Below are 22,586 nucleotides of genomic sequence, written 5' to 3' on the forward strand. Positions count from 1 at the left end.
CCCGGGAGGAGTGTGGGAGCGCCATCCTCCGCCCTTGGTGGTGCCCCCTGCCAGGGCCTGGGCCCACGGTCATCCTATAATACTTTCTTCCACTGGGGGTGGCAGGCATGCCCAGGGGTCAGGCAGGCACTTGGGAAGGAGGCTGAAGATTTGCTCTTTGGCTGCTGGCTAGGGGTGGGGCCAGCTTGGGGGGGGGGCGGGGAGGCGGGGGCTGTCCCTGTGGCCAGCGTCACCTTCACGAAACCACCTGCTCCAGCCCCTTTTGGAGAGGGGGCACCCCGACCCTGCCTAGGAGGGCCCAGGGGGCACGCTGGCAGCCTCCTCCCTCCCAGCACGTGGTGGTCGGCCAGGGGGAAGCCCGTCAGGTTCAGAATGTTCCTGCAATCCATCCACGGACACAGCGGCTCAAGTCTCATTTTATTCTGACAATGATCAGGGCTGCCTGGTGAGCAGCACAGGCGCCAGGCCCTGGGCAGGAAGCCCTTGTACCTTCCTCAGCCGTGGGCCCACCAGGCCTGCAGAGCCGGCCGGGGGGCGCAGGGGTCTGGCCGGGCTCTGCTCACAAGGCCAGAGTGCTGGCTGGGCTGGGGCTGGATTCGCACAGGAGGGCCCACACTCCCACCTCCCCATGTGGGGCAGGGGGGCCTTCCTGGTCGGAGAGGTGGCGGGGTGGGGCCGGTGTCCTCGGGCTCTTGGTAGCCAGAGCGGGGGGCCTGGGTCAGACTGTCACACCTCCTTCTTGCAAGAACCTATGGGTGGAAGGGGCAGGGCTGGGGTCAGCAGTCTCCATTCCCCACCACCCTCCGGCCCAGCCAGATCTGCCCACTCGGCCTGTGGCTGCCGCCCCCTGCACCCTCTGGCCTCTCTGGGCAGGAGCCGGCCCCAGCCTCGGGGGTCCTAGGCTACCAGAGGGGGACTCTGTGGGTGGGGAGGTCACAGGGACCACGGCACTCACAGGAACCCAGCTGCTCCTCCAGGAAGGAGATCTGCTCGCTCAGAGAGTCAATGCGGTCCAGCTGCTGGAGGGAGTGGGCCAGGAGGCTGCCCGGGTCCGGGAGCCCGTGCTCCAGGGCCCGCGAGGCCAGGCTGTGAAGCGGGGTCAGCACGAGCTGCAGCTTCTACGGGGCAGGCAGAGGGCCCGGTGGGGAAGGGCCTGTGTGACCCTGGGCCAGCCCCTTACCCTCTCTGTTCCACAAGGATTTAAGGATAATAGGGTGGCCAGCAAGGGCACCGCCAACCCCCAGACTCAGTTCTAGCTGCAGGGCCCTGGACGTCCACCAGAGGGAGCTTCTGCGCCAGGAGACGGGGCAGGGGGCGGCACAGACGGATGTCACACAGGCCAGCCTGGCCAATGGTCCCTGAGGCCTGGGACCCCTGGTTGGAGGAGCTAGGAGGGGTGGACAGGGCGGCTGAGGGGTCTCAGGTCAAGGACCCTGCGGAAAGGCCGCAGGGGCACTCTGTCCCTGCAGGGACAAAGGCGGGGGTGGGCTGGGCCAAGTCCTCGCTCTCTGTGGCCCCGCCCCTCTTGTCCTGGCATCCCAGACACCGGCTGCTGCCCCTGCCCAGCACGGCGCCCAGGCCAAGGGCACCCTAGGCTGTCAGCAGCCGGGAAGCCTCCCGCCCAGGAGGCTGTGGCTCCCACACCATCTCCCATCCCCCACTGAACCTCGCCCCCAGGCCGAGGCCCCCGGGCCCCAGCCCAGCCCTCACCTGCTCCAGCACGTCCATCCTGGACTGAAGCCTCTGCACTTCCGCCTTCACCTCACTGTCCGCCCCTGGGGAGAGCCAGGTGCTGAGTCAGGGGCGCCGGGCTCCCCACCCTGCACCCCACCGCGGCTGGCCTCGCCTCCCGACGCGGGGCCTCCAGCCTCTGCTCCAGGTGCGGGGCGCAGCCCTGGGCACCGGGTTCCCGCCCCAGCTGTCGTGGCGAGTCCTCCCCCGACCTTGGGTGCTGGCCGTCCACCAAGGCCATCCTCCAGGTCCGGGAGGTGGCTCTGGGCAGACGCAGCCTCACCCCGCCCGCCCCTCGGTGCTGGGGTCCCCGTCATGCTGAGGGGGTCCGGGCTGAGGTGGTCCGGGCTGAGGTCCGTGCCGCGCTCTCGCTCTCGGTGCCGGGCTGCCAACGGCGCATTATTACTCACGGTACGAGTTTGAAGTGTCACAGCGCGTACCAAAAGTAATAATGTCCCGTCACCAGCGGAGGGAGGTGCTGTGTCTCCAGGCTGCCTGGGCAGGGACACGAACGGGACCCCGGCGTGGGCGCCTCCTTCCACTCGGGGCTGAGTTGAGGCCCTCCCCGCGGTCCCCGTGGGAAGCCATCACCCATCCACCCTCCAGTGCGCCCGTCACCCCCACCACCCCGGGCCCTCCCTGCCCACCCCCCAGGCGCATCAGCAAGGGGGGCAAGCGGGGCGTTTACCTGTCGCGGGGTTCGGGGCCACCCTGGGGGCCCCTCTCTCGGGCAGGCAGAGTGCCCCGTCCACAGATGGGCTGTGCCCCTCCCGGCACTGACACCAGTAACTGCCCGCGGTATTGACACAGCGCTGGGGACAGCCGCCCCCTCCAGCCCTGCACTCATCCACGTCTGCGGGAAAGGGTTGTCAGGCAGGGGGGCCCACCCTGAGCCCCCTCGAGACCCACCCATCGGTGGGCTACCCAGGACACACAGGAGGTGCCCGGAGGCCCCTCCCCCTCTGGGAGGGCGGAACCAGCCTCACCTGTCTGGCAGGTGTCGCCCCGCCATCCTGCAGGGCAGTGACAGCGGCCGGGCTGGACACAGCTCCCTCCGTTCTGGCATGGTGGCTGGCATACTGCTGTGGGTGGGTGGGGAGGCCTGTCACCAACTCAGGAGAGTCCCCAGGGCCCCGCAGGGGTGGCAGCCAGGGAAGGGGTGCCGTGCCGGAGATGCTCACTCAGGTTTTGAGAGACAAGCAGCTGGTGCTTGGCCCCGGGTCTGGAGAGCGGGGTGGACCGCTCCCTCGCTGGGTTCTACTTTAACTGACCCCAGGCGCTAGGGGCCCTCACCTGCTCCACAGGACCCGGGCAGCCCGCTGGTCCTCTTCCAGCCGGGGCAGCAGGCATAGCGAGGCCGGGCGGGGGCCGGCCCAGGGCTGCGGCGGTAGGCAGTCCTGTAGACGGTCCTGCGGGATGGGTGGGGGCAGCTCAGAGGGGCCCAGCCAAGGTTTCCCCATCCGCTTGCCTTCCAGGCTGGCTCCGTCCCCATGCCCTCCAGAACCACATGAGCCGTCTCCCCCAGTGTGGACAAGGTCACCCAGGTGTTCCCCCAGAGATCCTCTCCCCCAGGGATGGCACCCTCAGGGTACGGCACAAGCCACCTCCCCGGCCCAACCTGCCGTGTTGAGCAGGACCCCGAGGCTTGGAAGGAAGCCTGGCTGAGCCTGGCGTGGAGCAGAGGTGGCACCCCGGGGGACAGCCTCCTATTCTAGGGACGGGGATCTAGGCCCTGAGGGGAAGGGGCTTGCCACACCATCTCCCATCCCCCACCAGGGAGGTCTTCAAGAACCTCACAGAAAATAAAATCTTTTAAAGCCACATTCCCACAGCAGAGAACCAGAGATGCACGCCCCTCTCACTGGCACAGACTGGGACATCTTAGGTGCTGGGGGCGGTAGGATCTCCATCTGTAACTGTCGGGGGCTGCCATGGGGAGAGGGGTGCCCTCTGGAGCCCCAAGGGCAGGGCCAGGACGAGGAAGGTTTCAGGCAGCCAAGCGGGTGAGAGATTGTAGCCAGCGATGTTGGGTGGGGGTGGGAGTGCCCCCAAAGTGGAGGGGAGCAGACAGGGTGGGGGACCCCTCTAAAATGAGGGTGGGGAGCGGATGCGCCAGATGCCCTTGTAGTAGCTGATACTTGAGGTCACGGCGGTAACTTCCCGAGTCGGGACTGCCCAGGTTACAACAGGTGTCAGTCTCCGCCACCCACTCAGACGTGGCCTCGGCGAGTCCTTTCACTGCTCTGGGCCTCGGTTTCCCTTCTGGGGCGCACTGCCCTCCCGGCCCCAGGGCTTTCGCATGGCAGATGGGGCCCTGCGGCGGCAGGCGGCGCTCACCGGTAGGTGCTGCAGGCTCGGTACCCATCGCAGGTGGTGAGGAAGGGCTGGTACACACGCTGCACAAAAGACTCGGACACGGGGCCCCTGGGAGCCCCGATGACACACACCCTGCGGCTATGGGGTGATGGGGGCCAGAAAGTCAGTGGGGGGCTCCCAGGGCTGTGACCCTCCCAGCCCCAGAACCCAAGGGAGCCGGAAAGTGGGGAAGGGATTTCCCAGTGTCACCATGGGAAGGACAGTCAGCAGGAGCCCAGGGAAGCCACGGCTCCTCAAACATTGGGGCTGCCCTGGGGAGGGGCCGAGGGCTCCCGGCCGCACACCCCCACTTCCCGAGCACCCAGAGGCCCGAGCCCCGGCTCACCCAGGCCGGTAGACGTGCTCGGTGCCGCCCGCCGCCAGCACCAAGAACCAAAGCAGAAGCAGCTCCTGGGAGCCCCACATGGCCTGTGTTTCCGGATGGAACGGCCTTCTCCTCAGGATGGCCTGGAGCACACAGCACAACCCTGTAAGTCCCTCTGCAGATCCCGCCTCGAGCCCGTGCCCCTCGTGGGGACTGGCCTCTTGGCTCTGTGACACCTGCCCAGCTCGTCCACTTTGTTGGGACCTCTCACCGCCGCGGCAGAGCCTCCACGGGCGGTGCCAGCTCTCCCCACCCCCATCCCACCTGGACAAGGAGGCCAGCCCCTCACCAGCCGTATACAGCCCGCCCAGGGACCACAGAAGGGCCACGACATCCGGGGTCTGGGAACAGACGCTGAAGCCCTCGCCTGGGGAGAGGGACACCTGGACAGCGCTGGGCTTGGTCAAGTTCACTGGGGAAGGTGGGGGCCCAGGGCGGGCATCTGGACCACGTCTCCGTCCCCTGGCTGGGTTTGGTGCCCTTCCCACAGGGCAGGGCTTGTACTCCCCACCTCAGTCTGCAACTGGGGTGTTAGTGGCAGGGCGGGAACCCATCCCAGCTGGCTTGGCCCTTGAGGCCTTCAGTGACCTCACATGCCAGACGGGGAGCCAGCCGTGGTGGCTTGGGGGTCCACTGGGGTGCAGGTGCCCAGCGGGCAGGGGCCACCATGGTCCTCCTCAGGGTGGGGCCGGGGTCTGCACTTAAGAGGGGGGTCACTCCCCTGCCGGGACTAAACCGGTAGTGCAGACAGCCTCCAGGGCTCCCAAGACAGTGGCCCTACTGGGCACCCAGATGGTGGGGGGACTGGAGCAGCCGCCCCACACGCCGGTGGAGCCGGTCACCGTCCCTGCCCTGGCTGTGGATGGGAGCTGGGGAGGCCCAGAGAGGGATTCCCGGGAAGCCCCAGCCGGGAACTGATGGTCTGCAACAAGCAGAGGGGACGGGGGCGGGGCTGCTATCCGTGTGCACAGCCAAGGGTCTGGGGAGCTGGGAGCTCTCTGCTCCCATGCTCCGGGCGCCCCATCAGAGGTTTCCCCTAGGTGGGCTGAGCCCGGCCCTGCAGGGGACCCCTCCCCCCGCCCGTGAAGGAAAGGGCACAGGAAGGAGATGAACTGGTGTGTATGGTGGGGGCGGGGAGCAGAGGCTGGGTACAGTCACCTCCCTCTCTGGGACTCTGGGACTCAGTTTCCTCAAAGACACCACTAGGGTCTTGGAGGCCCCTCCTCTGGCTCCTCTGGTTTATGGTCAGTCCCATAAACCACCATGAGCATTACTGAACCCTAGATGCCCGCCCAGGCCGACCCAGAGGGAGGCGATGCCACGCGTGGTCCATGCGGGGATTCAGCTGGGTGTTCGGTCCGTGCTCTTCCCACGGCACCACGTGGCCCTGGGCTGGGCAGGAAGGCAGCTGCACGAGGGCTTTCCTGCACCTCCTGTTCTCTGTCACGGGCCTGACAGGGGAGGGCTGGGTGGCGGAGCAGGCAGAGGCTGCAGCGGGCAGCTGAGGTGTTGGACTTAGTTTTGGGGTGGGGGGGGTGCTTCCTAGCTGTTTCTGAGCAGGGACATGTCCTGCCAGTCAGAGCTGGCTCGGCAGATGAACTCTGCGGGGGGCACACTGTTAGGCAGAGGGCCTGGTGGTGGTCCAGGCAAGAAGTGAAATGGTGGGGACAGGTGGCCCTGCGGAGTGGGCCCCAGGAAGGCAGAGGTGGGCCGGGGGGCTGGCAGGGCTGGGCAGGGGCCTCCGGGGTTCCGCAAACCCTGAGCTCTCCCACACCGGGCACCTGGAGGGCGGTGCATCTCATGCAAATGTAACTGTCCTCCACAAACACCCACCCCAAGCACCTCCCCTACCTATCGGAAGCTGGTTAGAAAGGAAATGTGCTTTTTAAAAGAAGAGAGTTGATTTTTGAAAGTCACGCTTTTCCCCCTAAGCCAGAGGAAGCCGATGGCGCTGACCAGCCTGTGCTGGGCTGGCAGAATCTCATTTCCCTTTGGTGTTACAGCCCTGCTGGGGCGGGGGAGCCAGGGCAGGGTGGTCTGTGGTACCTCCAGAATGATAAGCAATAATGTCCCATCCCCTCTGAGTGTCTGCACGAGCCCTGCCACCACCTTCCTTCCCACCTGACCCGGGCTGCCGCCTCGCTGCCCCCACCCGGGGAGACAGTCGGCAGAGGGAGGGGCCAGACTCCACCGCAGGGCGATAGCCCTGGGTTCCCCCCTTCCACCGTGAGGGGTGTTTTGGACGTTAGGATGGGCGGGGGTGGATGCGGAGAGGTGGAGTGAGATTACAAGACTGATTCCCTGGGGGTGCGCCCTCTCCACCGCCCACCCCATGTCTCCCCTTCCCCCTGCACGGCCGGCTCCGTGGGGAGTGGGAGCGAGGGTGGGGTGACACCTCCCCCCCCTCCGCCACCGCAGGGTACGGCTGGCCTGGGCTGCGGGGTCCGGGGCCCGCGAGGCTCTGAGTCAGGCCCTGGGGGAGCCGCAGGGCCCGGATAGGGGGATGAGGGGCTGCGGCGCCCCCCCCTCCCCCGCCCGGGTCCCCGCCCGGACCCCCCGCGCGGCCCGGCCCGGGTCACCTGTCACCAGCAGGGGGCGCCCTTTCCCAAGGCCGCTGGGCCCATTCTCCGGACCCAGCCGCGAGATCCGGGGCCGGGCTGGGGGTCGGGTGCCCGCGCGGCAGAGCCCGGCGCTCCCGGCCCGCTCACCTTTGGGCTCCCCGCGGTCGCGCTGCGTCGCCCCCCAGCTCCGCGCGCGGCGAGGCCCCCGCCCCCAGCCCGAACGGCGAACGCCCCCCCGCCCGCGGCCGTCCCCGCGCCCCCAGCCAGGCGCCCCGCTCCCTCCGCACTCACCGCCCGATCCGGGGCGCGCACGCGCCGCTGTCGCCACCGCGCAGAGGGGCCCCGGCCCCGCCCGCCCGCCAACCCCGGCCCCGCCCCTCCCGGCCCGCTCCCGGCCCGCCCTCACCCTGGGTGGGCTCCGAACCCCCGCCCACCCCCATTGCGCAGGTTGGGAAACTGAGGCCCCGCGGCGGACGGCGTCCCCGGGGCCGAGCAGTGAGTCAGCTGGAACCGGGTCTCCTGACGCACTACCCGCCTCCGAGCGCTGCCGCCCCTCCCAGCCGGCTCGCGGGGACGCAGGGCTGAGCCAGCAGCCAGGTGCCCGGAGGCCGCACGGGGAGCCCGCGCTGGCCGCGGGTAGCTAGCTCTCGACTCCCCCAGGCTGAGCACCGACTCCCGGGGATGGCCATAGCAACCGGGTGGCCAGCTCCCCAGGCACTAGGGGCTGGCTAAAGCTGACCGCTGCCCTGCGGCCACACGTGTGGTGGACGGCAGTGATCCCCAGGCTCATAGGCGGTACTTCCAGAGATCACACAGGTGGCGGCGGGGCTCGGCAGAGCCCAGCTGGGTCCTAGATGTGACACCAAGCCTCCCTCCCAGCCAGTGTGCCAGGTTAGGGGTGCCTGCCACGCTCCCACCTGGTGCCCCCTTTGTTCAGGACAGTTGGGACCACCCCTAAGTGCTCCTCAGGCCTCCAAGGAGTCCCCCACTGGGGGCTCCTGGGCCAGTCACCTCTCCTCTGTCTCCAGGCTCCCTCTCCACATTTGCAACATGGGCTAAAGCAGCCCCATGTGGTGGAGTGGCCAGCAGTGCCCACTGAGAGACAGCAGCCGGCACAGCTGGAACCAGGTGCCCCGTGCCCCACCACCTCCTCCCCTGGGGAGCTCCGTCATTTCTGCACCGGCGTTGTTACAGCCATTAGTGTGCATGAGACCCTGGGCCTGCACCTCTTGGCAGTTTCTGCCCTGGAACTGGAGCCCAGGCCCTGTTCGCCTAAGTGCGTGTGTGTGTGTGTGTGTGTGTGTGTGTGCACGTGTGTAAAACGTGCCCAGGCCCAGCCAGGCCCCCCTGCTGCTGCCCAGAGCACCACCTGTGGCACTCACCTGGAGAAGCAGTCTTCCCTCATGCCCCGGACACTGGTGGCAGCTGCTCTTCTGAGCGGTGGGGGCCGCCCATTCCTCCCCTGTGCCGGGGTCTGCTGATCAGAGACACAGTGTGGGTTAGCGCACAGCCTTGGTCACCGTGACATCCAGGGGCTGGGGAGGGGGACGGGGCCAGCCTCCATGCGGCTGTGGGAGCTCGGCCTGCACTTGGCCTACAGACCCCCACCCCTCTGACGGCCAGAGCCGAACGGGCCTCTCAGGCCTGCCCACACCCTCAGCCTCGGTGTGTCTGTTGCCCGGGGGTCCTGAGACCCCGGATGGAAAGCTCTGCAAAGCCTGGGGTGCTGGGTGGGCATCCTGCAGGTTCATGGGGAGGGGGGCCTTCAGCTCGGGGGGCATCCGGATCAGGCCTACTTTGGTGCACAGGAGGTAAAGGAAGGGAGGGGACACAGGAGGCTGGACAGGAGCCCCTTCCTGGCCCGGGGGCCCCTGGCAGCCCCTGGAAGATGACCTGAGGGTGGCTGGGGTGGCTGGGGCTGGGATGCCTGTGACTGTGAAAGGGGGGGGGGGTCCCTGGCGTGGCGGTGTCTCTTCCCCCCGCAACCCAAGCAGGCAGCCCCAGGCAGTAAAGAGTTACGGGCCAGGCATAGGGGGACTGGAGGGAGAGCTGCCCTGCCCTCTTCCCTGCCCCCATCCAGGCCCTGAAGCTGGTCACTTGACCCTTTGACCTCAGGCCTGAGAGGAAGGGGCAGCCTGGCGAGCTGGGTGGCTGGTCCTCACTCCGCGGCTAAGCTGGGCGGCCCGTTAGCACCTGCTTTCTCATCTGGAAAGCGGGTGTTTGTCACACAGACTGCTGGGGTGGACGTGACAACAAGACCGTCAGGGGCCAGGAAGGGCCCCCCCGCTCGGGGACCTGGGCTGCTCTGGGTGGGGGGCTCCCCTAGGGCGCAAGGGGAACCAAGAGAGCGCCCACGCTGCGCCGCCCCAAGCTGTGCCTCTGCCCGCCCCCCAGCCGGTGCGGCAGAAGACGGGGGCTCCTCCTGGGGCTGTGCTCAGTGCCCCCCACTTGCATGGCTCCTCCTGGCTCTAGATTTGGCTTTGGGGTTCCCACCCCCCACCGGCGCCCCTCCCCGACACCCTCGGGGTGCTCCCCCACCCTTGGGGGATGATGCCCTCGGGACACGCAGGTCGCAGAGAAGAGGGGCCAGCTGAGGTGGCCTTACTGCCAACCCGGGGGCCTCCCCGGGAAAGCAGAGTGGGCTCGGGAGGGCGTGCGAGGGGCAGGGAGGCCGCTGCACTGGCTTCTCCGTCCAGGGGTCACAGCAGCGGCTGGGCCACCCAGCGTAAGTGTCAGGGTCGGGCAGGCCAGACTGGCATCCAGACTGTGCCACCCCCAGTGGGTGCCCTTGGCCAAGGTGAGGATGGCACCAGTGGGGGGTGATGCGGTGGCCCCAGCTAGCGGAGTGCAGACCCTCAGAGCTCAGCCCGCAGGGGCCCGCGGTCCACAGGGCCCGCAGAGGGGCGCTCGTCCTGCTCTTCCCGTTCCCTGCCCTCCAAGGCCGCCCCTGCCGTACCTGGTGCCGCCGCGGGCCGGGCTCGGCCATGGCCACCACTGCTGCCCCCTCAGGCCAGGGTTGGGCCCTACCCCTCGCCGGCCGCCTTGAGGCAACTCCCGAGGCCGCCTGCCTGTCCCGTCGGCTGGAGCCTCCGTCTCGGCCATGGGGACGGTGGACTCGTCTCGGCCGTGGGGACGGTGGACTTGGGGCAGGGAGGTTCCTCCCGGAGCGAGGAAGGGCGGCTTTTTATGCTCCGTCCCCGTGTAAATCGGGATTGGGATGGGCCCTTCCCAGCCGGACTTCCTGTGTGTGCTGTCCGCTGATAACGGGGATCTGTCAGTGAACAAACAGGAGGCCGAGGGGCGGTGGGGGGCCGCCGAGGGAGGGGCCGGGCCCAGCGGCTGGGGCAGGGGTGGGGGAGCTGTCCCCGGGGACTTCAGAGTCTAACCCTGAAGCAGCCAGAGACCGTGCTTGGGCCCAGCTGCAGCCTGGCTGGTGACCCTGGGACCCAGCTGGGCCCAGTGTGTGACAGAGGACGTGGCTGGCACACAGGGCCCTCCCAGGGCCATGGGTCCACCAAGCTGGTGGGACCACATTAGCGCGGCTCCACAGAGGGGCCCGTTCTTCCTGTGACCCCCAGGGCGTGCACCGGCACCCTCGGATGTGTGTGCCAGGGCCCGGGGGTGGGAGCGGCCAGAAGAGAGCTGGGGATGGGGCCGGAGGCTGGGTGGTCTGAGGACAGCCTGCTCTGTGAGGCCCTGGGGCCTAGAGTGGCCATGGTGGGGGTGACGGAGAGGGGCAGACGTCAGCTCAGAGGCTCAGGCCTTCTCTAGGAGTGGGGCGGTGGGCCCCCTACTCCTGGGCGTGTGCGAGCAGGGGCGAAAGCCCCCAGTCCTACTTCCAGGGTCCTCTTCGGAGGAGGGCAAAGCGTGTTCCCAGGCCCCCCTCCTCCCTTGGCTTCCAGAGGCTGAGGGGGGCATTGCGGGAGGGAGGCAGGAGCCTCTAGGTGGCCAAAGGGGGCGCTCCTTCAGCTCCTCCAGGTGGTCCAGTCCCCAGCTCGGACCCTCAATTTCCTCACTGAGGCGGTGCTGGGGACCCGCAGGCCGAACACCTGCTGCTGCGATGCTGGTTGGCTGGGTGCCCAAAGGAACTGGGCAGCTACTGAGGACACACCTGGCTGAGGGCTCTGAGTGAGCAGCGCCCCCCAAACCCCATTGTCCTCGGGTCCAAGCCCTGCTCTGGGGTCAGCACTCACCCACCCACAGGTGGGACCTTCTCCGACTCTCTGGCCTTGAGCATCTCTGCTCAGCCCTACCTCCCTCCGGCCCCACCCAACTGGATGTCCGGGCCAAGAGGGAGGCCGGAGCAGCTTGGGAAATTCCAACCCGCACCGCCCCCCCCCGAATGCTGCTGAGAGCAGGAGGGAAGTCTGCCCACCTTTCTGGCGGGTCTCAGTGGTCAGCAGGAACTGCTCCCTTCCCCCCCGCCATGGGAGGGTCTCTTGCAGGCATGAGGCTGGGGTCAGCCCAGGGCCTTCTTTTCTCCGGGCCTCAGTTTCCCCATCTGTCCCATGGGGCCAAGAGAGCTGCCAGCCAGTGAGGTGGTAGTGACGGCTGAGGAGGCTCCGGGCTGTCAAACGTTGCTGGTTTGAGCGGGAGGAGGTCTGGGGGGTACGCATCCCCCCATCTCTTCCCCTCCAACCCACGTGGCCCACTCTCGCCCCCCTGGCTCTCCCACCCGAGGGCACATCTGTCCAGAAGGGTTAGGGTTCCCTAACCATACACTAAGTATGTCCGCTGAGTGTATTTTCGAGAGTGTAGGGGCCAGGTTGGGCTTTGCTCCCACCAAGGAGGTGACCCTCTGCCCACATCACCTAGACTCTAACCCTAACCCTATCCCTAACCCTAACCGTAACCCTAACCCTAACCCTAACCCTTAACCCTAACCCTTAACCCTAACCCTAACCCTAAGCCTAACCCTAGCTCTAGGCCCAGGGATCTGCTCTGTGCCCCTGGGTGGAAGAAACAGCAGACATCAGTGTTGGCTGGGCCCCGCGCCTTCTGTGTGTGGCTGCGGAGACTGAGGCCCAGGGAGGAAAGAGACTCACCTCAGGTGAGCAGGGACGGATCAGGACAGAAGCTGTCCCCTTTCTCTCTTTTCTCAGTGAGCCCCCAGTTCCTCCTGCGCCCCCACTCCAGGGGCAGGTCTATCCCTGCCAGGGGACGGGCTGAGGCTGGGAGTAGCTAATTAGCCAACTTTGTGTAACGGTTAATGGGCCACCCCTCCCTCTAAAGCATGAGCCTGTTAGGGAACTTTCTGGAAGGATGCCCAGAGCACAGAGATAGAATGGTGGGTTGAATGGTGGAATTACAGGTATGGGGAGGGTGGAGTCCCGGGTCCTCCACATCCCAGTCTTCCCTGCCCTGGCTCCCCCGCTGCTGCCCACTGGTTCTGGGACCCCCACTGCTCTGTGACCCCCTCCCAACAAGCTCTGCCCTCCCGCAGCCCCTCCTGGGCCGAGACCAGAACCAGGGCAAGGAAAGGAGGCTTTGGCTCCACACGCCAGCCTGGCCCGGCCTGTCGCCTAAAACCCCACGGTGCCCTCCACTCTCAGGTCCCAGAGCCTCAGAGACAGACGCGGGAGATGGGCTAGGGTCCGGCTCTAACCTGCGGCAGGTCCGGGACGGGGAGGGGCTGCACAGGAGGGTGGGCTGGTGCTGGCTGGCACCTTCTCAGACTCCAGGAGGGTCCTGGGGGCTGGCAGAGGGGTCAGGTGTGCTTCCTGCCCCATGGGCCCCCTTCCCGGGTGCTGGGGTGGGTGGAGCTCACTCTGTGGTCCAGGCTGGAGGGGGAGTCTACCTGGGGTGGGCCAGGACTACCCCCATCCTCAAGGAGGCCCCCCTGCCGCCCCCAACCCGCCCGACCCTGGAGTCTGTTCGAGATCATCCAGCACACCAACACAGCAGGAGTCAGTTCGGGAAGGAGTTGGTGCCTCCCCTGAGGGCAGGGCAGGCCCCCCTCTGGCCGGCTACCCCCACCCCACAGGCCCAGCGTGGAGGTGGCCACCTGGTGGGATTGGTCAGCGACCTCCAGGCCGTCCAGGCCGTCCACACCTGGGTGGCTCAGAGACCCGGGTCCGGAGCCTTGCTGGCCTTGGGTGTGGCGTCCAAGGCAGGGCCCCAGTGGGGTCGGGAAGCTGGTGTTCTGGTCCCAGCTTTGGTTCGCACGGCTGGAGCCTCTGGCCACAGCGGGCCTCAGTTTCCCCATCTGCTCCATGGTCAGTAGGTGAGATGGAGCTGCCTCCCAGCCTGTCTACAGGCGTGCTGAGGTTGACTGCAGGTGAGTCGTGCTGCCTTACCTTCCCAGAGCGTGCTGGTCAGGCCGGGGGCATGGCGGGGGCGGCCGGGGTCTCCTGGTCCTCCTGGGACCTTCCTGGGAGCCCTCACCGCCGGGCTTTTGGCCTCCACAGGCCCAGGAGTGGATGGACCAAGCCCCCAGCAGAGGCCAGCGTGGGCATCTGAGGTGGCTTGAGGGGCGCCGGGCGCGGCGTGTGAGCCGGGCTGCAGGAGGGAAGGACCAGCGGACAGAGCAGGGGAGAGATGGGGCTTCCTGTTTATCCCCCGGAGTGGCCCGCTGGCCTCGGGGACAGAATGGCTCTGTCAGCCAGATTCACGCCAGATGCGGCTGACCCTTCATCAAGGGACGCGGGCGCTTGGCCCAGTGACCCGTCCCCAGTGGGGCTGGAAGGGAGCTCGCCTTCCCCTGGGTCCAGTGAGCTGTCTCCAGTGCCGGGCCAGGCCCCAAAGGGAGCCAGAGGTCCCACAGGGAGAATGGGGTCTGTCCAGCAGCTGGGGGTCTTCACCTCCCCCCCAACCCCCACTGACTCCTGCCTTGCACATCTGTTAGAAGTGCCCACGGCCGTGCGGCGTGTGCAGGGCTCACGTCTTACCCTTGAGCTGATGTAGCTGAGGCTCGCAAGGCAAGATGACCATCTAGGGTCGGCTGGCGGGAAATGGAAGCTCTGGTCGTGGAGCCCAGGGGTGCCTGGGCAGCAGGAGACCCTCAGGGGACCCTTGGCCTCTTCTCCTTGCTGCTCCCCGTCCTCCCTCCCTGGGGACCACCCACGCAGCTGTCACAACCTTTCTGCTGCTCAGGCGGAGGCCCAGAACATGTCCTTCACCGCCCCCCGACCTCGGTTCCCAGAGGGTCTCCATGGGCTCTGCCACTGACCCATCCTGGTCACCACACCTCCTGGGAGAGTCGCTGCTTCCAGGAGAGGCATGAAACCAACCACTGCCCAACGTTTCTCCAGGTCTCCCCCACCCGCAGTGCCTGGCAGCCTCGTCAGCTCTTAATTGCTCTCCACTCTTTCACTTTAGCCACTCTGATGATTTTGCAGGGGTATTGCTGTGTTGTTATTTCTTTAATACAGGGAGATGGAGAAAATCTTATTTTTTGAACAACAGATTTCCTCCCTGGGGACAGATTCATTTTATGGGGGAGACACCGGGGTGCGGGTGAGGGCCGGGCAGGGGGCACTTGGGGAGCAGGGCAGCTCTGAGGGGGCCGAGCTCCGAGCCTCTGCTTTGCTGAACGGTCTGTAAAATGCAGGCACAGTGAATGTCCCAGGGCACCAGTGGTCTGGGCAGTGGAGAGAGGAGAGACCACCCCTGGGCAGTAAGCTTGGGGGTCCCCTGGCGTAATTTCTGCTGTGGGTGTGCAGTGCATCCCCGGCTCCCAGGAGCCTCCATGAAATGTTTGTTTCTAGAGCTGTTGGCCAGGTCGGGGTCAAGGTCAAGGTCAAGGTGCTGACTATGGCCAGGAGCTGGGCACCCAGTCCCGCCTGGAAGCTGGCAGGTGGGCAGTGGTGGTCCGGGCTGACCCCTGCAGGAGCCTCGCTGAGCAGGGAGAGCCGAGGACAGAGCCTGACACCCTCCCTCCTGGGGCTGTGGCCAGGCCCTGATCCTCGGGTCCTCAGCCCCATGGCCCGGGCTTGTCCCAGTGCCCGGCTTTGCCTGGAACCCACGCTGCCCCCAGCCCCTCAGAGCTCCCCCTGTCGTGGGGGTTGAGGGAGGGAGGCTTGCGCTCCCTGCCTGGCACCCTGGACGGAAGCCCCACTCACGGTCAGGCTGCAATTTGCCAAGCCTGACGGATGGGGCGGCCGTTAACGTGGAGGGGAAAAAACACTTTATCTCCCGGGAGGGAAAGGGAAGTTCCAGAGAACCGACGTGTGTATGTGGAGGGGGGAGCAGGCTAATGGAGGTGGGCCACGGTTCAGCGCCCCCATTTTGGGCCATCCTGTCTCCTCCCCGCCCTGCCCACTCAGGGAGAGCCAGGAGCCAGGCTCTCCGAGGCCTTCGGGGAAGAAAATAACAAGAGGGACGGCTGAAGCTTGGGGCTGCTGTGCTGCGTGTATGTGGCTCCCGCAGGCTCTCAGGCCCACCCTGCGGGGTTCACTCTGCCATCTGACCCCGTTTGTGGAGGACGGCTGACCTCTCAGGGTCACGAAGACCGTCACGGGCAGTCTGACCTCCAACCTCCAGCAGTCTGCAGGGCGGTGGGCACGGTGGCCCCCACCCCCAGGCAGGTCTCGGGCCCCACGTCCGGACCGCCCATCATCCCATCCGTCTGGGGGGCCAGGGGGGCTGCTGGGAGCAGTGGGGGGGTCCCCTCCGCAGGGAGACCGTGTGGCCAGGAGGGTCTGCCTCTCCGTGGGGCGGCCGTGGGCTCCGGAAAGGTCAGGGAGGTTAGAGGCTGGAAGCTGTCCTGCCTCAGTTTCCCCGCTTGTCAGATCAGATGGGGAGCCCTGGGGGGGGTCTGGGGGTCTCTAAACACTGTCACGGTGGACAGCTTGCGCCCAAGCCCTTTCTGGGGGAGGGGGCGGAGGGGCTCACAGCTTCCACCAGGTTCTCAAAGGGGCCCGTGCCCCCCAAGTGCAGAGCTCCCCGTGGGTGGCCCTGAGGTCCCCCTGGCCTCACAGTCAGCTCCCAAACCGCCTGTGATCATTGCAATTTAATATCCTTAAAAATGTAAAGAGACAGGCAGGGGTGGGGTGGGGGTGGCTACCCGGCCAGAAATCTCTGTTTCCTCTCAGCCAGGAAACAGGAAGTGAGTGTGCGGGAGATTGGGAGCCAGGCTTCGAGAACAATAGAAACCCCCTCCAGAGGGGAAAGGGAACTGCGTCAAGGGGCCGGGGTGGGGACCTCCTGACCTCTCCCCGCTGTGCACGGGCCTGGGCGTAAATTTAGTCTGGGTTCTTTTCCCGGTGAAAAGCTCCCGTGCCCCGTGGTTGGGCGAGGGGGTGCAGGGCCCTCCTCCGTCCCTGGGTGCGGGGCTCCTGGGGTCTTAGGGAACACCGGGGTAAACTGAGGCCCAGAGAAGAGCAGAGCCTGGCCCAGGGGCTGCGGGGTGTGGGGCTGGAGCGCCGTGGCCATCCCGTTGCGGCTACAGGTCTCCAGAGAGGCCCACGTGTGCAGGGACAGAGACCCCCCCCCACCAGGCCCAGGAGAGGAGGAGAAAGCCTCCCCCGGCCCCCAGCTGCTCAGCCCCCCTGCCCACGGCAGGCAACTCTGCTCCAAACAAGCAGGCTCTGCCCCGAGAGCTGTGTGACCTTAGCCAGAGCTCCGGGACGGGCCGGCACTCCGTGAGAGCCGAGGGCCAGCCAGTGGTTTCTTTTGTTAATATAACAGCTCCATTGAGATGTAATTGACGTACCCCACAAGCCACCAGCTCAAAGCGCACAAGTCGACGGCTTTCAGTACGGTCACTTGAGTGGCCATCATCACGGTCAATTTTAGAACATTTTCATCACCTGAAAGAAACCTGCGTCCTTATGCTGTCTCTTCCCCATAGCCCTCATGGCCCGCACCTCCCAGCCCTGGGCAACCAGCGATCTACTTTCTGTCTCTGTGGACTTGCCTGTTCTGGACGTTTCCTACAGCAGGAATCCTACGATGTGGGGGCTTGTGTGTGTGACTTCTTTCACTCAGCATCCTGTTTCTTTGTTTTTTAAAAATTTTATTTATTTATTTTTATACAGCAGGTTCTTATTAGTTATCTGTTTATGCATATTAGTGTATACGTGTCAATCCCAATCTCCCAGTTCATCCCATCCCCCCGCCAGCATCATGTTTTTGAGATTCACGCATATTGTAACGTGAGTCAGTGCTTCGTCCCTCTTTACGGCCGAATAACGTTCCGCCATGCAGATGGACATGTGTTGTCCATTCCTCAGCTGATGTGCATTCGGGCTGCTGTGAGCACGCACGTGCAAGTTCTTGTGTGGACGCCTGTATTCCCTTCTCTCGGGAACGTATCTGGAAGTGGGATTTCTGGGCCGAGAGGTCCCTCTGTGCTTTATCATCTGAGGAGCTGCCCAAGCTGGTGGTGGTTGGTCACACTCTCCCTGCTAACCCCAGGAGGGCTGGAGGCGCTGCTGCCGGATCCTGCCGGGACCCCCGGATGGAGTAGGAAATGCACACGTGGGACCCAGAGTTTGTGGCCTTTTCTGGGCCGGGCTCGGAGCTGAACCAAGGCCCCTTGAAGCTCACGGGACGTCACGTGGCCCGTGAGCCATCCCCTCCTTGCAAACTGTGAGCCAGGGGTCACATTGGACCCCTCAGGAGCCTGTCCCTCCCCTGGATGTGCTGGACTCAGCCACTGGAGCCCCTGGGAGTTGCAGGGGGTCCCCGGCACTCACCCTGATGCCTGGGGAGCACCTACAGGCCCAGCCCGACCCCGTTCTCGCCTCCCTGGCCCCCAGTCCAGGGATGTGGGACCAGGATCAGGAAGGCTGGGCCCCCAGCAGCTTGGGGAGAGCAGCAGTCTGGGGTCTGATCTGGGCTGTGTGTTCAGGACCCCCGGGGTCCAGGGCGATCCTGGGCAAGCCCCATCTTCTCTGGGCCCCAGTGTCCTCCGTGGCAATGATTACTCAGGACCCCTTGGCTAAACCTTGGGTTTCCTCCTCGGCCCCCCCCCCACCGCGCCAGGAGTGAACTGAGGCTCAGAGAGGCCGACTGCCCCTCCAGGCCACCTGGCATGTGGCAGAGCCAGGATTAGAATCCGGGCCACCCAGTGCTTTCTCGCTGCCCCTTCCTGCCCCCGTCCTCCCCCGCCCTGTGTCTAGGATTCCAGACGTCCCAGGTGAGCGGTGCTTGGAGTCTCCTGACTCCCTGTGAGTTCTCCACCAAACATCCTGCTCTGGGGAACGGCTCTGCATTCCCCACTTGCGCCAGAGTGTGACCTGTGAAGGGGGCCCTGCGTCCTTTCCCGGGGAGGGAGGGGATGCGGGTCAGGCCCCTCCCCAGGCCCGGCAGGCACCCAGGTGTGAGAATCACCCCCACATCTAGGGTATTGGTGCTGCTGCCACGGGCTGCCATCCCGGCCCAGAGGACGCCAGCTGGACTCTCAGCCAGGATGTCCCCTCCCCCTCCCACCCAGCACCGCCAGGCCCGCCTGGGGATCACAGCTTCCTGAGCCAAACCCCTCCCCCACCCCACCCCCGACAATGGCCGGAAACCCCAGGCTCAGGCTGCGGGCCAGGCAGGCCACCAGCGGCCCTGGGACAGGCGGGAAGGCTGCTCTGCACGAGCCCCAGGCCCCCTAGGTGGAACTGGGAGCCCCGAGGGCCCGTCGTCTCGGGGCCGACTGTGGACAGCTGCCCACGGAGCCCCGGGCTGGTGGAGGGCTCAGGAGGCGGGTACAGGTGGCTGTCGTACCCGGGCCCCCCCTCCCGCCCCAGGCTTCAGAGAAGGATGCTCACCTCCACCACCACCGAGTCCCAGCTCCAGGCTCCGCTGGGTTAATGGGGCAAAGCGGCTCGAGGGCTCAGGAATGCGATCCGGACGACCATGACTGTTTTATTGGGTCTGACTCGGGGGGCACAGGGGTGCCCCAGCCCTCACCCCATTCGGCTCCCCCACCATTTGAAGGAACAACATTCAGAAGGGAAAGAGCCGCCTCCCCTCGCTGGGCTGGCTCCCTGGAACTTGTGGGCTGTGCTGTGGAGGGACAGAGGGACACGGGCAAGGGGAGGAGTACCCCCGCTCCCCCCACCAACCCCAGAGCCAGATAGGACACGAGTCCTCCAGGGGCAGGGACGCCAGGGGCCTGTGTCTGGGGCAGGACAGGAAGGGCCCTCTGGGCCCAAGATTGCTTATTTATATTGTATTTTACGATTCCAAAATGAAAATCAATTTTTTGTGCGTGTTGTCCAGCCCACGAAGTAATAAGTGCTCGTTTTGAAAGAGCCAGTTGGATTTGATGCCCAAAAGCATAAAAGAGAAACCGCCATGCCTCCATCACATCACCTGGGGTCCTGGGGGCCCCTGTGTTCCCGCAACACCCCGCCCGCCACTTACAGGCGGAGGGCGCCAGGATAAAAGATAGACTATTTTTAGCACAGCTTTGGGTTCATGGCAATATTGAGAGGAAGGTAGGGAGAGTTCCCGCAGACCCCCGCCCCAACGTGCAGCCGCCCCTGCCGTCCACATGCCTCCCAGCCGTGCGCTTGTTACAGGGGCGAAGCCACACTGACCACGCAGAGTCCATCGTGCGGCCCGGGGTCACTCTTGGCATGGTGCATCCCCTGGGTTTGGACATGGACAGGGGTGTAAAGATGCGTGCCCACCATATGGGCTCATGTGGGCAGCCTCACTGCCCTAAACACCCTCTGAGATGCACGCATTCTACGTGGATGGTTTCATGATTTTGGTAGAGGTAATCCCCCTGTAATCCCCACCACAATCGACCGAGGGGCCACCCATCCCCCGACGCACCCACACCCCCCTGTGGTGACTATGCCCTCGGCTGGCCCCTGCCATCCTGGAACCACACAGCAGTGCCCTGCGCTCAGCTCCGGGCCTCAGAGACGGTCTTGGCTGTGAGTGGGTCCGTGATGTTCCTGCCCGTGGCTGAGCGGGACCCCTCGGTGTGGGTGGACCACAGTTCATAGCAAATACATTTTATTTTATTTATTTACTTTTAAAAATCTATTTTATTTTAATTTATTTTTGGCTGCGTTGGGTCTTTGTTGCTGCGCGTGGGCTTTCTCTAGTTGCAGTGAGCGGGGGCTACTCTTCGTTGCGGCGCACGGGCTTCTCATTGCGGTGGCTTCTCTTGTTGTGGAGCACAGGCTCTAGGCGCACGGGCTTCAGTAGTTGTGGCTCGCGGGCTCAGTAGTTGTGGCGCACGGGCTTAGTCGCTCCGCGGCATGTGGGATCTTCCCGGACCAGGGCTGGAACCTGTGTCCCCTGCATTGGCAGGCGGATTCTTAACCACTGTGCCACCAGGGAAGCCCCGCAAATACATTTTAAATGAAGGGGCCCGTCATTTCTCAAAAAGTAAACATAGAACTACCTCCAGCCATTCCGCTCCTAGGTGTGCACACAAAGGACCTGAAAGCAGGGACACCACAGCCCGTGACTATTATTACTCACAATAACCAAAAGAGGGGAACAACCCGAATGTCCATTCACCGATGAATGATGCATGAAGCACACATGTGGTCCAGCCAGGCAACGGAACATTATCCAGCCATAAAAAGGAATGAAGCACTGACACATGTTACAACATGGATGAACCTTGGAAACGTGAAGCTGAGTGAAGGAGGCCAGGCTCAAAAAGGCAAATGTCATATGATTTCATGTGTATGAAATGTCCCGCATGGACAAATCCAGACAGACAGAAACTAGACTGATGGGGGCAGGGAATGGGGAGTTACTGTTTAACGGATGTAGAATTTCAGTTTGGGAAAATGAAAAAGTTCTGGGAAGAGACAGCAGTGGTGGTTATACAAATGTGGATGTGATTAATTCCACTGAATGGTACACTTGAAAACGGTCAAAATGGCAAATTTTATGTCATATATTGATATATGTTACCACAACGTAAAAGAATTAATAGTGTAATATATCCAAACTCACTGAATTGTACACTTTGAATGGGTGAATTGCATGGTATGTGAACTACACCTCAAGAAGCTGTTGTAAAAGAAAAAGAAATGCCCCAGAGTGCTTCTCGAGCAGGTAGCCCGAGTGTCTGCCCACCAGGCCCTGCTACCAACCCCACAAGGTATGGGGACATGTTTTTGGGGGACCAGGGAGCCAGTGGGGAGGCAGCACCCCAGGGGTCCCAGGCCCTCTCTCCCACTCTCTTGGGAGTTCCGGAAACAGACACCCAGCCCAGCCTTCCTGGGCTCTGGCTGCAGCCCACCGCCCACCCTTAGAGCTAGGCACGCTTTCCTCAGCCAAGGGCAGCTCCTGGAGTTCACTGGGTGGGAGAGATCCCTGTGGGCACGTCGGCAGTGGGGGTGGGGGGACAGCCCTCTCTCTGCTTGATGTCGGGCTCACGCGGACCGGGTCGTTTTAGGACAGATGAGCCGCCTAGGAGGTGGGTTCTGAGTCCGGCTGAGCTAGGCCCGTGCTTCCCTGGGACCTCAGGCAGGGAAGGGGGCAGTGTCTGCTCCCGAGGGAGCCTGAGCCGGGCCTGAGCCCCTGGAGTCTCCCTGGCCAAACGCTCCCCGCTTCCCCACTGCCCTGAACTGAGCCAGCAGAGTGCTGGCCCTGGAGGGGACCCAGCAGGAAGGAAGCCTGGTCAGCTCAGTCCAGATTCCTGCCTGGTCCTGGGGCCCCTGCCACCTGGGGCCTCAAACTCCCCCAGACCCTGGACCTCGGAGCCCGGGGCAGAGAGGAGGCGGAGGGGAGGAAGGCCACCGCCAGGCGCTCAGTCCTTCTGTCCTGGCAGGAAAGAATGACCGGAGCTGGGGACAAAAGGCGGACGTGCGGCTGGCCATGTGCGCCCTTATCAGGGTCTGCACTCGCTGGGCCCGGGGCCTCGGCGGAAACACTGCTCTCCGCCCGCCTTCCTGCCCATTGCCGGGCCACACCGCAGGCCAGGCACTGTGCAGGGCAGGGGAGCCGGGGGGGAGGGGCAGCGGTGGGGGGGGCACCTGGCCTGGGTTTGGGGCTGTAATTCGAGTAACGCATTAGCATTATTCACTCTGCTGCTGGGAAGTGGAAGCTAAAATTCTCCCCCATCTGTCAGATGAGGAAACTGAGGCCCAGAGCAGCAGCGCCGGGAGGGGGCGAGGGGCAGGCGCCCGGAGCTCTGCAGGGCCCGCTGGGAGTACGCTGGAAGGGGAGGGGACGACCCGGGGGAGCACACGTGTCACAACCACACTGTACACTTAGGAGCCGCTCGTGTTATTCCGTGTACAGAAAGTGCGTCTCGATGGACAGACACGAGGAGGTGGCCGCAGGCAGTGGGTGCGGGGGGCTCCGTGGGTTTCCTACAAGGGAACGGTCGGTCGTGGCGGTGGGGGTCCTGTCCCCTCCCACCACCCGGCCCCTGCAGGCCCCGCCTCCAGGCCCCGCCCCCTGGTGGGCGGGGCGGGGCCGCAGGCGCAGGCTCGCAGGACTGGGCTGGTGGGGGCGGCGGACCCAGAGCCGCCAGGTCAGCGGCCCTTCGTGCTCACCTTCTGCCCATCGGTTGTGGCATGAGGTCCGCCTGAGGGCTGCCCCGCTGTGAGGAGGGGCGGCCAGGGGCACCTCCAGCCCCAGGCCACATGAGCGGATTGGCCTCAGCGTGGGCCCCGTGCGGGCGACCTGGCCCGGCAGCT

The 22,586-nt window shown here is 65.0% G+C and overlaps 1 protein-coding gene across 3 annotated transcripts; it reads right to left on the minus strand.

Moving 5' to 3' along the window:
- Positions 1 to 405: 405 nt before the first annotated feature.
- On the minus strand, positions 406 to 10,024 carry EGFL7 (EGF like domain multiple 7). 3 transcript variants are annotated; one of them, XM_068552625.1, is made up of 10 exons: positions 9,989 to 10,024; positions 8,415 to 8,509; positions 4,433 to 4,554; positions 4,069 to 4,185; positions 3,025 to 3,140; positions 2,718 to 2,810; positions 2,420 to 2,584; positions 1,711 to 1,775; positions 956 to 1,118; positions 406 to 749 (listed from the first exon to the last, which is right to left on the minus strand). In XM_068552625.1, exons 3-10 carry the CDS (start codon positions 4,510 to 4,512, stop codon positions 727 to 729), a joined length of 822 nt encoding a protein of 273 aa, XP_068408726.1. In that variant the 5' UTR covers positions 4,513 to 4,554; positions 8,415 to 8,509; positions 9,989 to 10,024; the 3' UTR covers positions 406 to 726. The 3 variants fall into 3 exon arrangements, with proteins under 3 accessions (XP_068408726.1, XP_068408724.1, XP_068408725.1); XM_068552623.1 differs by having other exon boundaries at positions 2,718 to 2,813; XM_068552624.1 differs by having other exon boundaries at positions 2,718 to 2,813; positions 8,415 to 8,506; positions 9,989 to 10,008.
- Positions 10,025 to 22,586: the final 12,562 nt, after the last annotated feature.

Source organism: Eschrichtius robustus, chromosome 10, assembly GCF_028021215.1.
Source record: "Eschrichtius robustus isolate mEscRob2 chromosome 10, mEscRob2.pri, whole genome shotgun sequence".
Classification (NCBI taxonomy): Eukaryota; Metazoa; Chordata; class Mammalia; order Artiodactyla; family Eschrichtiidae; genus Eschrichtius; species Eschrichtius robustus.